The following is a 16,849-nucleotide window of genomic DNA, read 5'->3' as shown; positions in this document are numbered from 1 at the left end:
GTCAGATGTAATTCTACTTATAAAATCAAGCATGACACTAAGAGTTACACTATAATATTGTTATGCTAAAAGAATAAATCATTATAATTACTGTAGTTTCCAAGCATACCAATTTGCCGCATAAGATGATTTGAACTTATTATTTTTCTACTGATAACAACTCATACACAACACTTTTTGCATAATCAAACAATATTAATTGTGCCAAAATGCCTAAAGCAAGGAGTCGAGGACCGACATCAACGAAATCCAATAAGTCTTGTGGAGAAATATGTAATTAGATAATAAATGTGGGGAACAAAAGAAAAAGACAAAACGATAATCCCTAATGTTTCGCTCAATTGTTTCACACCCCAATTTTTCTCTCTCTAAAAAAACGAAGAGAAGTGATCTCTCTCTCTCTCCCGACGACTAGAAGAGCAGTAGGGCTTTCTCTAAACGTCATTCACTCTCTCTTTATATATCTATATCTCTACACCCGGCGCACGTTAAACATCGCCGTCACTATCTTACGCCGTCCGAGGTAAGCTCATTATCGTACGCCTCATTTTCCCACCTGATCCAACACAACCCGTTTCTTGACCCGCTTTGCAATCCAAACCCTAATCTAGCCCCACTATTACTCTGTTCAATATCTATCTGCTTCTATTCAATTCATTAGCTGTAATAATAAATTATTGCTACTCTTCATTTTTTTGGGTCTTGATTTAGGGTTCCTAGGGTTTTGTTATTTGGATCATTATCTAGTGAGGGTTGATAAACAATTTTTTTTTTTGGGTGGCTTAGAGAGAACATTTGTTATATATTACTTTTGATGCGTTGTGGGTTTCTGATATGGCCAATCATGGCGGTGTTGGGAGTAAATTTGTGTCTGTGAATTTGAATAAATCATATGGGCAGTCTTTACATCATCATGATAATAAATCTTATAGCGGTGGTTCTTATGGACAGGCCGCCTCAATGGGACGAGGGCGGTCTGGTGGTGGAAGTGGAGGAATGGTTGTTTTGTCACGGGGTCGGAATGTGCAGAAAATTGCGCCGAAATTATCAGTTCCACCCCCCTTGAATTTGCCTTCATTGAGGAAAGAACATGAGAAATTTGATTTATCGGGATCGGGTGGTGGGACATCGGGAAGTGGTGGTCAAGGAAGTGGGCCGAGGCCATCGTCTTCTGGTATGGGTTGGACTAAGCCTGCTGCTGTGGCATTGGAAGAGAAAGATGTTAATACTGATGGTCAGGTTGTTGATGGTTTGGATCAGACTGGGCATGGTATTGATGGGGTTAACCAGGTTAGTGGATCGTATATGCCTCCTTCAGCTCGTGTAGGTGGAATTGGAGCTGCAGTTACTGGTCCTGCGAGAACATTTCCTTCGACAGTTGAGAAAGTCTCGGTCTTGAGAGGTGAGGATTTTCCTTCTCTTCAAGCTGCATTGCCTGTCTCTTCTGGACCGGCAAACAAGCAAAAGGATAGTTCGAGTCAAAAGCAGAAGCAGGTGTCTGGTGAAGGATCATCTGATGAACAAAGAGACAGTTACAACATGAGTTTGGTGGTTGATATGCGTCCTCATGGGCAGTCTTCACGTTATGCAACTGGAAATGGTCTGGCAGAAAATAATGGGTATGAAAGTAGTCATGGTTTGAGCAGTGTTCGCAGGGTGGATCAACCTAGAAAGCAGGAAGATTTCTTTCCGGGGCCACTTCCATTAGTTCGGTTGAATCCCAGATCTGATTGGGCTGATGATGAACGTGACACTGGTCATGGATTTGCAGATAGGGGCAGAGATATTGTGAATTCAAAAGTTGATAATTATTGGGATAGGGATTTTGACTTGCCCCGAACTAGTGTGTTACCCCATAAAGCTGCTCATAACCAATATGAAAGGAGGGCTCCTAGAGAGACTCTGACCGGGAATGGGTTTTCCACTGACCATAGAGGTGATAGCTATAGCAGGGATCTGAGAATACCTAGTAGAGAAGGTAGGGAAGCAAGCACATGGAGGAACTCAATCGTTTCGAGAGATGGTAATGTTCCAGGCGTTGCAAACGACAGAAATGCTGTTAGCTCTGGGGGATCGTTTGTTAACAAAGATTTTGCGAAAGATAACAAATATGCCCCCCACCAATATGGTGAGACCGCTCGTGATGGAAGTTTTACTGGAAACCGGGATTATTCATATGGAAGGAAGGACATAGGTCTTGTTACTGATGGCAAACAACGCTGGAATCATGCAACAGAATCATCCAACAGTCGAGGGGTCGAGCGCATGACTCAAGATCGCCTTGGCAGTGAATTGTCCAGTAGATACAGGCGTGATGGATTTCAAAACAACTCTGGGTCAAAACCTTCATTTGCATCTGTTGGGAAATCACTGCCTATGGGTGACCCTCTTCTGAATGTGGGCAGGGAGAAACATGCCCTTCCGAGGGGTGAAAGGCCATACAGAGAGGATCCATACCTGAAAGACTTTGAATCTACTGGATTTGATGAAATGGATCTCTTTTCTGGAGGACTTGCTGGGGTGATCAAGAGAAAAAAGGATGTGGTTAAGCAGACTGACTTCTATGACCCTGTCAGAGAGTCCTTTGAGGCTGAACTGGAGCGCGTTCAAAAGATGCAAGAGCTTGAGCGACAACGAGTTGTGGAAGAACAAGAAAGAGCATTGGAGCAAGCTCGAAGAGAAGAAGAGGAGAGACAGAGACTGATTAGAGAAGAGGAAGAACGTCGGCGGAAGTTGGAAGAAGAAGCACGAGAAGCTGCTTGGAGGGCAGAGCAAGAGCGTCTTGATGCAGTTAGAAGAGCTGAAGAGCAGAGAATTGCTAGAGAGGAAGAGAAAAGGAGGATGTTCATGGAGGAAGAAAGGAGGAAGCAGGCTGCTAAACAAAAGCTTTTGGAATTGGAGGCCAAGATAGCCAAGAGGCATACTGAAGTGACAAAAACTGATACTCTAGCTGTCACGGCCGATGAGAATGTATCTGCCATGAACAAGGAATTTGATGTTTCAGGGACATCTGATGTGGATAATTGGGATGAGAGTGAAAGAATGGTGGAACGGTTAACAACTTCAGCATCTTTTGACACCCCGGTCTTAAGCAGATCTTCTGATGTGAGTTCCCAGCACTACTCCTCTCAAGAGGTTTTCACAAATTTTCCAGACAGAGGAAGACCTATTAATTCATGGAGAGGGGATGTATTTGAGAATGGAAGCAGCTCTTCTATGTATCTACGAGACCATGATATTGGTCATCACAGTCCCAGAAGGGATGTATCTGCTGGAGGCAGAACAGCTCCCCGGAAAGATTTATCAGGGACAGCTGGATATTTGGCTCCTGGGAATTATGCCAAAGGCGGACGAGAAGGATATACAGATGAATTTGGCAATCGGAAAGAGCATAGATGGAACGTTCCTATGGATGCTGATCCATACATCAGGAACAGGGACATGGATACGGAATTCAATGATAATCTTGCAGATAGGTATGGTGATATTGGTTGGGGGCAAGCTCGTTCTCGTGGCAATACTCGCTTCCCTTACCCAGATCGGCTATATCAAAATTCTGAAGCGGATGAACCTTATTCCTATGGTAAGTCAAGGTATGCTGTGAGACAGCCACGAGTACTTCCTCCACCTTCACTCTCTACTATGCAGAGAACTTTTAGGGGTATGAATGATCACCCAGGTTCATCGAACGTTGTTGACAATGAGATCCATTATCCTCATCCTCGAGGAGGTGAATCTACAAGGCAGACAGGCTATTTTGTTGGCCATCCATCTGAACTTGTTGCTTCCCAGCAGGAGAGCGCTCTTGCAGAAGACACGAAACTGAATAAAGAAATGAGCCCAAGATGTGATTCACAATCTTCTCTATCTGTCACAAGCCCCCCAAACTCTCCTCCTCATCTCTCTCATGATGAGTTGGATGAATCTGGGGATTCTCCTTCAGCATCTGTTGCTGCAGAAGGTAAAAATGTAACCCTCTCCGGATATGAATGTACTCTCTTAAATGATAATTCTGCAAGAGATGCCATGAAAACGGCTTCCAGCTCTCTCTCTGCCATGGAGGATGAAGACTGGAATGTGGATGATAATGGTGAATTGCAGCAGCAAGAAGAGTATGATGAGGATGAAGATGGTTATAGGGAAGAGGATGAAGTGCGTGAAGTAGACGATGAGAATCTTGACCTGAACCAAGAATTTGAAGATCTGCAATTAGGCGAGGGAGTATCATCTCACAATTTAGATAATATGGTTTTGGGCTTTGATGAGGGTGTTGAAGTTGCAATACCAAGTGATGATTTTGACAGGAACTCAAGGAATGAAGAAAGTGTATTTGATAGACCTGAAACCTCTGAAGGTGGATCTATGAATGGGGTTCAAGTTGATGAAAAATGCCTTAATCCCGTTGAAGGGGCCCCTGGGGCAAGTTTGGATATCTCCTCTGAGAGGGTCCAAGAAGCTGAAAAAGTTATGCAAGAATCTGAGTATAAACTGAGTACTGAACCTCACACTTCAGCAGCGTCACATCTATTAGATGGTATTGATACTTATTGTGGCCCTTCACTAAACGCTCAGCAAACTTTCTCATCTGCTGGCACCCCATCTGTTGGTCAGACTAGTGCGTCAAGTTTAACTTCTTCTAGTCAACCTGATTTACCTGTTAAGCTTCAGTTTGGGCTGTTTTCTGGTCCTTCTTTGATACCTTCTCCGGTACCAGCCATCCAAATTGGTTCCATTCAAATGCCTCTTCATCTCCATCCATCAGTTGGTCCATCCCTTACTCATATTCATCCATCACAGCCTCCTATCTTCCAATTTGGTCAGCTCAGGTATTCATCACAAGGGATTCTGCCAATCACTGCTCAATCGATGTCTTTTGGTCAGCCCAATGTGCAGGCTCATTACAATACCAATCAAAGCTCCGGAGGTTATGTGCCTCCCCAACCTTCTCAAGATGCTTCTACTTCGAGTCTGATGAAAGACAATGTTCACTCTATTTCTGCAAATCAGGGACATGGTTTTGTGGTGAGGCCTGGAGGACCTGATGACAGTAAGCCAGTACAAGAAAGTGCAGGAAGCAAAGTTCTTACGGACAACATTGCGGGGGTTGCTAGTGCTAGTGATAGAAAGATTATCTCAGAGTCAGAAATACAAGTTGAAGCTAAAGGCTTGAGTAATGCAGATAGGCATGTGCAGCCATCTAAGGAGAAAGGATCTGATGGCAACTCGTCCTCTGTGCTGCCATCAATTCAGTCAGTTTCTAATGAGAGAAATTCTGCTGGGGGCAGGGCTCAAAGCCAAGGTTACAGCAACAAGGGGAAAAGATTCACATATGCTGTAAAAGGTTCTAGTTTGAGGTCATCTTTCCCAAATTCTGATGGTCCTTATTCTGAGTCAAGTAGATTTCAGAGACGACCTCGTCGGACAGTTCAGCGAACTGAATTTCGAATCCGGGAAAATTCAAATAGCAGGCAATCATCCAGCACCGTTTTTTCTAATGACTCTGGTCATGGTGATAACTTAAATCACAGTGGGAGAGCTGCCGCAGCGGTTTTTGCAAAAAGTGGATCAAAGAGAGGATCCTTTTCTAGTAAGCCACTGAAGCAAAATGTGAAGTTGGATTCTAAGTCAGCAAATGTTGATTCTCAGGAGGTTGATTCTGGTATCAGGCCAAGCAAAGATGAGGGAAGGGCATCACTGCACAAAAGTCAGAATATTTCACACACTGGCGAGGGAAATCTAAAAAGGAACATATCCGAGGAGGATGTTGATGCTCCATTGCAGAGTGGTGTTGTACGTGTGTTTATGCAGCCTGGCATAGAAGCACCTAGCGACGAAGATGACTTTATTGAAGTCAGGTCTAAGAGGCAAATGCTGAATGATCGGCGAGAGCAAAGAGAAAAAGAAATCAAGGCGAAATCCCGTGTTTCTAAGGTATTGACGACTTATCCATGTTTATTTGTTCCATCTTTTGATATTTATGCAATGTTGTATGTTAACCCTTTTTAATCATGTTTCAGCCTCCGCGCAAACCTCGGACGACCAGACAAAATAATGCAGTCTCAACTAGCCCAAATAAAAGCTCTGCATCTGTGGGTGGAGAAATACCAAATAAGAGTAATTTTTCAGATATTATTGCTTCAGAGGCGCAGGGATCTGGTTATATGGATGTGTCCACTGGATTTACTACCGTGGTGTCGCAGCCACTGGCTCCAATTGGAACGCCTGCCGGGAGCAATGGATCTCAGGCTGATAAACAATTTCATACCGCCAAGTATGTGTGCTCTAGTGGCAAAATAATAGCAAAAAACCTCTTGACCTCCTGAAATGCTTATCCATGTGTTGTTCGTTTACTTACACAGGTCGCACCAAACCACCTCTGTTGGTGTTGTTCCTGCCAGCGGAGATGACCTTGAGCCAGGCCTGATGTTTGAGAGCAATAAAAATACAGACAATGTTACATCATCACCACTAAACTCATGGGGCAGTGCACAGATCAATCAACAGGTATGTTATTTTGTCAGGTGTTGTTCTATTCAAGTAACTGTGATGTTCTATGGAGTCATGTGATACCAGTTCCAGTTAGGTCACTGTCATTTCTGTTGTTAAATTGTATTCTGACTGAATGTGCAAAGAAAAATTTGATGCTGGATTTGCTGACTCGACTGTAAATGATGTAGTTCCATCTGGCATCTATACTCTCTAAAGTTTGGGCTGCGATATTTTGCTGCTTTTAGCGGGAGCTTAGTGCACCGGGCTGCCCCCCCTCTCCCTCTCTTCTCTGCTGTTAGTTTATTGATTTTTTCATCTTGCAGACCCAAAGTTGGAGTGACTGTTCTGTTCCAAATTGTTGATATGGTATCAAACATACTTGGCTAATTTTCTTTTTGAAAGTTTTTCTCATTGTTCTCGTCTTTTTTCCATATTGACCAAAATTTTCACATAATTTCTTTCTTGAACATCCGCTAGGTAATGCCTTATTTTGTTACTGGATTTATAATCTTTGTTTTCATAAATGATCCTGGATATTCACATATTTAAATGTTTAGATTGGTGGCGCTATTGTTCGTCGGTCTTTTGTTTAGTTTGTTGACTATTGGATCTATATTTTCTGTGGTTCGATATTCCTTTAATTGTTGGCTCCGAGAAATTTCCTGACTCACTTTGGCATAGGTTATGGCCTTGTCGCAGAGCCAACTTGAAGAGGCTATGAACCCTGCCCGGTTCGAAGCACATGCAGCTTCTGTTGGAGCTCACGGTGGTACAGTCACTGAGCCCATCTTACAATCATCATCCATCCTAACAAAGGACAAATCTTTTTCTTCTGCTGCAAGTCCAATTAACTCCCTGCTTGCTGGCGAGAAAATTCAATTTGGTAAGCCGCCTTGTCATCTATATATATATATAAGTTATGATTATTTTATTCGATATCAAAAAAAAAAAAAGTTATGATTATTTTATTTGTAAAATCTAATCCCCTCGCTTACCAGGTGCTGTTACATCCCCGACGGTCCTTCATACTAGTAGTCGTGTTGTTTCCCATGGGATTGGAGCTCCAGGATCTAATCGATCGGAAGTACAAATTTCCCGTAATATTTCTCCTGATGAAAGTGAGTGTACCCTTTTCTTTGAGAAAGATAAACGTGCAAATGATCCATGTCTAAATGTACAAGATAAACGTGCAAATGATCCATGTCTAAATGTACAAGATTCTGAAGCTGAAGCCGCTGCTTCTGCTGTTGCTGTAGCAGCTATCAGCAGTGATGAAATTGTCGGGAATGGACTTGGCTCTGCTATTTCAGAAGCTAAAACTTTTGAAGGTATCCCAATGTGCTTTGTTTATCATTTGATTGTTCTGTCAGTTGTCTTTATTAATCAGTCTCTGTTATGGCAGGTGATCAGCAATTGAGCAGCCAATCAAGGGCAGAAGAGTCTCTTAGCGTATCTCTTCCTGCTGATCTCAATGTTGAAACTCCTCCGATATCATTGTGGCCACCCTCACCAAGTCCCCAGAATTCGTCGAGCCAAATCCTATCTCATTTTCCTGGTGGTCCGCAGTCTCATTTTCCTTTCTATGAGATGAATCCTATGTTGGGTGGTCCGATTTTTGCCTTTGGTCCACATAAAGAGTCAGGTGGCTCCCAGTCACAGTCACAGAAAGCTACTGTGTCTAGCTCAGGTCCACTTGGTGCATGGCAACAATGCCATTCTACGTTGGACTCATTCTACGGTCATCCAGCAGGGTTCACTGGCCCTTTCATTAGCCCACCTGGAGGTATCCCTGGGGTTCAAGGTCCGCCGCACATGGTGGTCTATAATCATTTTGCTCCAGTTGGACCGTATGGCCAGGTTGGATTGAGCTTTATGGGTACAACTTATTTACCTTCTGGAAAACAGCCTGATTGGAAGCACACCCCCTCATCCTCCGCAATGGGTATCACTGAGGCGGATATGAATAACATCAGTATGGCTGGTTCTCAGCGGAATTTATCAAATATGCCTGCTACCGTCCAGCACCTTGGCCCTGCTTCACCAATTATGCCCATGGCTTCTCCTTTGGCCATGTTTGATGTGTCTCCATTCCAGGTAAGCAATGCCATTCCATCAGTGATGTAACAAAAAGGAGGGCTTGTAGAATAATTCGCCCCATCGTAGTGGAGTATACATGTCTATTTTAGTTGCTCACTTCATTGATTTTGAAATAATCATAGTTGCCATCATTTCTTTCATCTAGTGTAGAACTTATTGACTTATTTCTAAGCACATGGACTCTATTTTTGTTATATGATCTATTAGTGCAAGCGTTCTCATGTATGACATTTTGCTTTGCTTTTGGTTTCTACTCAGTCTTCACCTGAAATGCCAATCCAAGCTCGCTGGTCTCATGTCCCTGCATCGCCTCTTCATTCTGTTCCCGTTTCTCACCCCTTGCAGCAGCAAGCTGAAGGCGCATTACCATCTAAATTCGGGCACAGTCATCCGGTTGATCAGTCATTGAATACCAATAGGTTCTTGGAGTCTTATCCTCGAGAAGGCTCTGATGGTACCCCCAGTTTTACTGTTGCGACAGATGCCAATGCAGCTCAGTTTCCTGTTGAATCGGGTCTTGGAGATTCCTCCAAGTCAGGGGCAACTGGTGGTTCTGCTCAGAGTTTGGTCAGTCAAAGCTCTTCTGGATGTGCTAATGCAGATATTGGCAAAAATGATGCTTTCAGAAATGGCGTCAGCAACAGCGGTAAAGACCAAGGTGTAAGTGGTTTCAAAACACAAACACAACAGAAGAATGCCTCTACTCAGCAGAATCAAACTGCAGGCTATAACTATCACAGGGGTGGTGGTATGTCTCAGAGAAATATGGGTGGAAATGATTGGTCCCATCGCAGAATGGGTTTCCATGGCAGAAATCAGTCTTTGGGTGCGGTTCCATCTACTAAGGTGAAACAAATATACGTGGCTAAGCAAACCCTTAGTGGGACAAAAACAACGGAATGAACAAACAATCAGTTATTGAGAATATATGTCAGTGGGACAAAGCTAGTTTTGGTAACTTCTTGCATTTATGGCCTTCTGAAAATAACTTTATATGGACTTTAGATAATTGGTTGGTGATTATAGTGATCCTCTCAATTTTGTCTGGAATATGGATTACTAAGTTGTGGTTTGGCTGCTGAGATTTGAAATTAAACGCGGTGCACGGCTGTTGTCTGCACTTTTTTTGTCAGCTCGCTGTTGCTTGGCTTCTATTCGTTAATTTAGTCCCTTGGTGGTGTTTGTCAATTATGTTAATCCTGTGATGCAGCAGAACGAAAGGAACAAGCTATTGTCTGGTGTAACTGGTAGTAGAATTCTCTTCTTTTGTTCTCCAGCAGCTTACGTTAGCCTGGAAACTGAAACTGGAAAATGAAATGCATGGAATTTTTTCCTAGTCACCATCACTGTTAAATGATAATTAAGTGGTTGAATTCCTGTTCGATCAGTTCAACAGTTCTCGCGCATGGATTAACAATTATATCATGCCGTTTCAAGCGTTCTTTTAGTACTTTTTTTTTTTTTTTTTGGCTTCTTTCAATAAGTTAATGTTTGTCGTAAAGTTGTTCTGTTAGGTGCCACTTTCACTGTTTCAACTCTGCCAGGTGTTTTCGGATGTTGAAGTAAAAATGAAATTTTCTTCATATTTGGTTAGAGCACGCAAAGGTTATCTGGTTATATGAGTTTTGAATGGCTACAAGTAATGTACTTGGGATAGAGCATCTCATGTTAATGGATATGGCAAGTCTACGGTACTATATTGACTCTTACTGATATCTCGCTGTTGAAAGGAATATAAAGACTAATTCCAAGAGTTCCATTGTTCATTCCTATCATAGATTCGGGAATATGCTTACGAAAGGCCACAAATGTCACCATCTGCTAGTTTCTGAGACACTGTTAAATTAAGTATCAGACGTCCTCCCGATGACGAGAACTAATGTAGATTTTCGTTCTGATAAAAAATTGAGACTTTTTTCATACGCATAATCTTTATATTAACTGGCATACTTGTACAAAAGCCGGGTCAATTAACTGGAAAAGTACGTTAAAATATACTCCGCATAGCTAGGAGCTGTTTGGGCGTGGTTTCAAATCATGATTTGAAATTATGTTTGGACATGTAATTTGAAAATCTTAAGTTGTATTCATGTAATTTGGAAATCTTAAATCGTATTTTCTCTTATAGACATAAAAATTCCACAAGTTGTGAAAACTATCAAAACATTCTCAATTCTTATGTAATCTTACCAAATGAGCAAGTCATAGTTCATAACAAAATTAATACACTACTAGAAGGCCTTTCTAAAAAAATACAATATCAATTAATCAAACTTTAGTTCAATAAAAATAAAAATTTAACATGAGTAGTGTAAATACTCTTTAATATAATCCTCCCACATGGTAAATAAAAGTTGGTGAAAGTTAATAAGGTTGGTAAATGGTTGGTGGGAGTAATTGTTAAAAATATTTTACCAACTTGTGGGTCCTTTTTTATAAAATATAAACTTATGGATCAAGTTATATATTTAAAATTTTTGAAACATGGTTTGAAACCCCAAATCATCCAAAAAGCCTTTTTGGATGATTTGGGGTTTGAAACCGTGAGATGAAATGCATTTCCAAACTCTGGTTTCATCTCATGGTTTCAAATCGCATGTCCAAACGCCTACTTAGATTATATTTTAAAACTAGGTGGGACATGCCGGTGCTGTGCACGGGCCTACATTTACATTTTTAAAGCTTGATATTACATATAAAATTTCCCATCATGAACTTAGTATGTCAATCCTATATTGATTTAAAATTTGATGGGAGAAAATGCCAGTATCATCGCCTTTGTAATGAAGCCTTGACAAAGCGTATCTGGCATGTGAAGCTATCCCATAATTCATCAGTACTGTCAACTGGTACAAATAGGAAAATCCTGTTTTAGTAAATCGTTAGCCAGTGGCAATGAATTAAAGCCAGAAATGTTTACAAAGATAAGACGAATCTAAATAACAGATTATCTAAAACATAATCCGTACACCAGTCAGATAGTCTTCAAATATACACAAAAATACAAGGATCCGTACACCAGTTACATAGTCTTCAAATCCAATATCTTCAGAGTTTCTTATCAGGGTACTACGCCGATCATACTGATGGATAGTCATCCAACTCCTAATAGTTTCTTTGGGAAAAACACACTGGAAGTATATACACAAGTTAAAATTTTAGTTTTAAAAGGGACACATTTACAACATGCATATTGATTACATTATTCAAAAGAAAAAAAGAGAAACAGACAATAATAAATCTTTCAACCTGAAAAATACTCTTTTCTTCCCAAGAAGTTTCAAAATCCTCTGCGTCAATGAAAGCTTAGAATTATTAATACTAATTGCAAGGCTTTGTCACATTAGTAAAAGCTACATGTACTAGCTCTTTCTATTAGGAGTTGTCCACCAATGACATTCTACCAGAATAGAAAGATAGCAATTACAAAAAATTCATCAGCATCTGTAGTAATGAATTAGTTTTCTCTAACCATTGAAATGCAAGTTCAACTTCCAGAAAAGCAGGGTGAGGCCAGCCTTATGTCAATTACAAATAGTTAGCCACAAACCAATTAAATAGTATGCAAAACACTAGTATGGTGAAGCTGAGGTGAGGTGAGGTGGCATGCTAAAGGACTATATAGCTATATAGTTGAATACAATTTCAACGAAAAGATCCAATTCATGCGCCATAGGCCTTTTGAAATATACAGAATATAATTCAAGCAAATGTAACTTCTTATTTTTTTTTTTGCATTTTCACTTCTTTATCATTTGTGTTCTCACGTGTTACTTAAAGTCTATTCAAATATGTGAATATACTGATATAATCAGTGATACACACAATAGATGCCTAGTTTGTTTCCTAAATTCGTAAAGTACATACAATGCACCCCTCTTCCCCTTCTCATTTCCCTGGTACAATACTATATATAATAAGGGCTAATGTAACTTTTTTGTAATCCTTAGTTAGAGTCTTGGTTACATTACAATTAAGAGTTGTCAATTAAAGGTTGCCTCTTCCAAATTTATCCCTATATTTGTCTTATATTGTTTCATCTATTATTGAATGTTTTAAAAATATCTAGGCACTTTAAAAAAAAAAAAATTAATAATACAAAACTCCCTAGACTAACCTTTTTTTTTTTTTTTTTTTTTTTTTTTTTTAAGGTGATGTAACATATACTAACTTCTTCATATATTTTATTTTACTCCTACTTTGTTTCTTAATTACTTGAGGTGCCACACCTAATTTTGATAAATTTAGAAACTTTTAAAGTCCTCTTAAAATGCTTAAGAAATTGTGAATTGTCATGAAGTCAATTAAAAGAAACATGTCACTATGCATAATTTGAATGAGAAAATACACCACATTTGCAGTTACCTTAATTAAAACATGTTCTACACACAAAAATTGAAATTTCTCTAATTAACAACTCTTAATTGTTCAGTGTGAAACTTAAAAAATTTAACAGATAAAATTGGTCTTCATTTGGATTACATATCGTTACCTAAAATATTTATTTTTATCTAATCATTTGTTAACAATATTGAAATTTGAATCTTTTCATTGGCATGTTGTGTTGTGTTGGTTTATATGTTGATTAGCCATATCGGTCATGTTTAACAAAATTAACTTTCTTTTTTGGATATTATTTGGTGTATTATAATGTTTTATTTTTATAACAAAATTATCTGTGTCACTTTCGTTATTTGCATTTCCATATCACTTTGAATCTCTTAGCCTTATCTGACCTCTTTTTATGCTTTTTATTAGCTAGTGTCTTTCGTAAATGTACCGTCCTACCTTGGTAGGAGTAAAGTCTCGCGTACACTCTACCTCCCTCCCTGCACCCCCATGTCAGGATTTCACCGGGGTTGTTGTTGTTGTATAATATTTTATTTTTAAAATTTGATGCACGCATACTTAATAATATTTTCTATGCATAACGAACAATGTAAGTTGTAGTTTATACTCCATTCGTCTTAAAAAAAATAATGCAAGGCGTACTACGCGTTGCATCAGTTTAATTTTTGGTATAAATTCATAAATATATTTTTTAATATATTGACACTTAAAAGTACATAAAAAGAAATTATAATCTGACCTTGATGAAGTAGTTTAAATGTTAAGAACATCTTTGGAAAATATGTAGTTAATGAAACATTTTTTTAGTTGTGCTTAAGAAAATAATGTCAAATATACATTTGAAAAAAATATTCCATTTAAACTTTTTAAGTTTTTTGTGTATCGGTAGATTTTTAGAAAGTAAAAAGAAAGTCTTTTTTTTTTTTTTTTTTTTTTTTATATAGTTTAACTAATTGGAAAAAATGTTAGGTAAAATGTTTGTTTTATTTATTTGAAACATGTTTAAATGAATCATGAAGCATTTATTCATATATTTGTGTCTCTAAGAAAATAATTAAAATATACATTTGAAAAAAATATTCCATTTAAACTAACATTTAAACTAACAAAAGGAAATAATGTATTTTCTCATCGGTAGATTTTTAGAAAGTAAAAGAAAGTCTAATTATATTAAGAAAAGTAATTAATTCTCTTCATCTTTTCGATATACTTTATATAATTTAACTAATTGTCATCTACAAATATTAGTAAAGTGTAAAATTTTAGTTTTATTTACTTGAAAGTTATCTTTGTTAAGTAACCTCATTAAAATCTCAATGAAAGAATAAATATAGCATATATAATTGATGTCTCTAGAACCATATTATTTTTCTTATTTTTGGAAAAAAAACGTTGTAGTTCATATTAGATGATGTTAGAAATTAAGGACTTTATGTCACGTAGTTCTTTGAAGGTTAAAAAAATTTCTAAAGATTTTTAAGGACAAAAGTTTTAGGAAATTTTGTTCAATTTTTAAATATTTTTATGCAATCTAAATATATGGGAAGTCGTATTTTTTTTTTAATTTTTTTAATTTAGCATAACCTTGTTAAAATATTTGAAACTAATCTTGGAAAAAATAACTTAATATCACAAAAAGTGGAAAAAAATAAGAAAGAATTACAAATTTAACTTTTAATTAGTTTTGAGCCCGTACTAGAGTTTGCCTAAACTATCAAACTAATCTTTCTATAACTTAATGTCACAAAGAGCGGAGAAAAGTTAAAAATAATTACAAATTTAACTTTTTATCAAACATTTGAATAATGTTATGGCATTATATTTATTAATATTATTTTTTTGTCAAACATCTAATCCAGACGTTCTCACAAAAAAAGTCTTCTAGTTTTATAATTAATTAAAATTATATCTATATTCAACAAATTCTTCGAAGCTATATTCCTAAGGTAAAATATGTTTTTTTCTTAATCTTAACCTGATCCGGATGAGTTACTATATAACGCTAATTGTTTGCGTCAAATAGAACTGTATTGTAGTTGCAACTTGCAACATCCCATGCATCTCTTGAACTACTACCTTATTCCCTCTTCCATTTTCGTTTAACTTCTAATGAACTTATTAAAAGCCCCTCACGGAAAACATTGCTAAGTAGAAAAACAAAAGACAGTAGCATATTATACTAGCATATTATACTGTTACTTTGTTACACATTCTAGAAAGGCAAGTATTTTCTTATTTAAATAGTTTTCTGTCTAATAAATAGGTACAAATGGCAAAAAAGCTCCGCAATCCCAAGGCAACCACTTGTGTCTTTCTTGGATATGCTCAGTATACATGCTATGACGTGAAATTCAAGAGAGTCGATGTATCCTTAATGCTCTCTTAATAGGGCCGCCTCATATTTTCCTTAACCTAATTAATCAACCCCGGGCGAGAATTATTTTCCTTAACCTAATTAATCAACCCCGGGCGAGAATGATGACGGACACGTATTGCGGCCTCCTTCTATTCATCAACTCGAACCTCATTCTTCTGCAGTTGATATTATGGATTAGCCTCACTCTTCAAGCCTCCACTCAAATTCCTGAACTGTGGGTTCTTCGGTGACAGATGGAGTATAACTTTGCCCACACCAAATATACATAAAAATCAAAAGTATATATGATCTATCCTAGAAAAATATCACATTAAATTTGAAACTATTCTTTCAAAGGAAATGAAGCGAAAAGTTTGTATCTCATTAACTATATAGGAGTATATGATAGGGAGAAAGGGCCAATAGGACATGGCGTTGTCTAACAAAGCATTCAATATATTAATCTATACACAGACAACAAGGTGAATTCAATTCACAGAATATGAAATTTGAGTTGTTTAAGGCACATCATTAATAAGAAACTTGATCTTAACAAATATGTGAACCAGAACTCAGTGAATCCCGTTTATCCATATCAAAATTGTGAAATTTGATTTCAATTACATGTCACGTAGCAAGTCACTTGTCTACTAAAATCAAACAATAACAATTAATTCAACATTCAGTGACATGAAAAGCTCATAAATGAAACCAGTACCTCCTAAATACTTCTGCAATGGAGTTTTTATTTCCAAATATGATTGAGAAGACCTGCAATTGATGAGTAAACAAATCTTTAATCAACAATAATTGAAAATAATATGACCAAACTAATTAAAGGAAGTGAAATATGTTTCGGTGTGCTAACAAAGTACCACATTGGTAGCTGAAAAGAAAAAGGAGCTACTTATAAGGTGTTAGATACTCTTAATGATGTGAGACCTTTTGGGAAAAACCGTGCGGACTTAGCTCAAAGCGGGCAATATCACATCATATTAAGTGTATCTTTGAACCGTTTAGCCCAGTAATTGGTATAAAGATGGCGGAGTGTGGTGTGGAGCCCGACTTAGTGCCTTTGCCCGTCTATGGGTCGGTTTATAACCTTTACCCGTAGCTTTAAAGCCTTTGAGCTTCGGTGACCGTAAATACACCCACGATGTGGGTAGTAACAGGCATGTTGACTGACCCAAAAAAACCATTCAATCCCACAAAATCTTCACGTGTAAATAGCTTTCCAGAAGTATTATAGTTAAAATACAACAAAGGAAATTATGGGCAAGACCCAATTGAAATAAATAATTGAACAAAAAGAGTAAGAAGAGAGCACAAACCTGAAATAAATTCGGATCTTGCGGTTGAAATGAAAGGTCACATGGACAATATTGAAGTTGCTGTGTGGTTTCACAATTTTGGAATAGTTTTGAAGCTGATAGAAAGTTATAAAGTGAGAATTGGTGTGCTGGCAATTCTGGCAATTCATTCATATGTAAAGGACACATTGCATAACTAATATCATCAAAGTCTAAAATGCCCTCAACTCCACTTTTATTGGCATAA

At 38.0% G+C, this 16,849-nt stretch overlaps 1 protein-coding gene and 1 long non-coding RNA gene across 5 annotated transcripts; one reads left to right on the top strand and one right to left on the bottom strand.

Moving 5' to 3' along the window:
* The first annotated feature begins 322 nt into the window (after positions 1-322).
* On the top strand, positions 323-9,926 carry LOC132046866 (uncharacterized). Of its 3 annotated transcripts, XM_059437670.1 has the most exons (8): positions 323-5,931; positions 6,018-6,271; positions 6,360-6,504; positions 7,171-7,372; positions 7,488-7,607; positions 7,707-7,817; positions 7,892-8,583; positions 8,845-9,926. In XM_059437670.1, the coding sequence occupies exons 1-8, from the start codon at positions 835-837 to the stop codon at positions 9,487-9,489; spliced, it is 7,266 nt and encodes a 2,421-aa protein (XP_059293653.1). In that variant the 5' UTR covers positions 323-834; the 3' UTR covers positions 9,490-9,926. The 3 variants fall into 3 exon arrangements, with proteins under 3 accessions (XP_059293653.1, XP_059293652.1, XP_059293651.1); XM_059437669.1 differs by having other exon boundaries at positions 7,189-7,372; positions 7,488-7,817; XM_059437668.1 differs by having other exon boundaries at positions 7,488-7,817.
* A 5,212-nt stretch (positions 9,927-15,138) lies between these two features.
* LOC132048326 (uncharacterized) lies at positions 15,139-16,834 on the bottom strand. 2 transcript variants are annotated; one of them, XR_009412948.1, is made up of 4 exons: positions 16,624-16,828; positions 16,011-16,063; positions 15,388-15,557; positions 15,139-15,348 (listed from the first exon to the last, which is right to left on the bottom strand). It is a non-coding gene; the product is annotated as an uncharacterized LOC132048326 (long non-coding RNA). The 2 variants fall into 2 exon arrangements; XR_009412947.1 differs by having other exon boundaries at positions 15,388-16,063; positions 16,624-16,834.
* Between the last annotated feature and the right edge of the window lie 15 nt (positions 16,835-16,849).

This window comes from Lycium ferocissimum, chromosome 2, assembly GCF_029784015.1.
Source record: "Lycium ferocissimum isolate CSIRO_LF1 chromosome 2, AGI_CSIRO_Lferr_CH_V1, whole genome shotgun sequence".
Lineage (NCBI taxonomy): Eukaryota > Viridiplantae > Streptophyta > Magnoliopsida > Solanales > Solanaceae > Lycium > Lycium ferocissimum.
The sequence above is the reverse complement of the archived record's forward strand: the minus strand, read 5'-3'. Positions and strand labels throughout refer to the sequence as shown.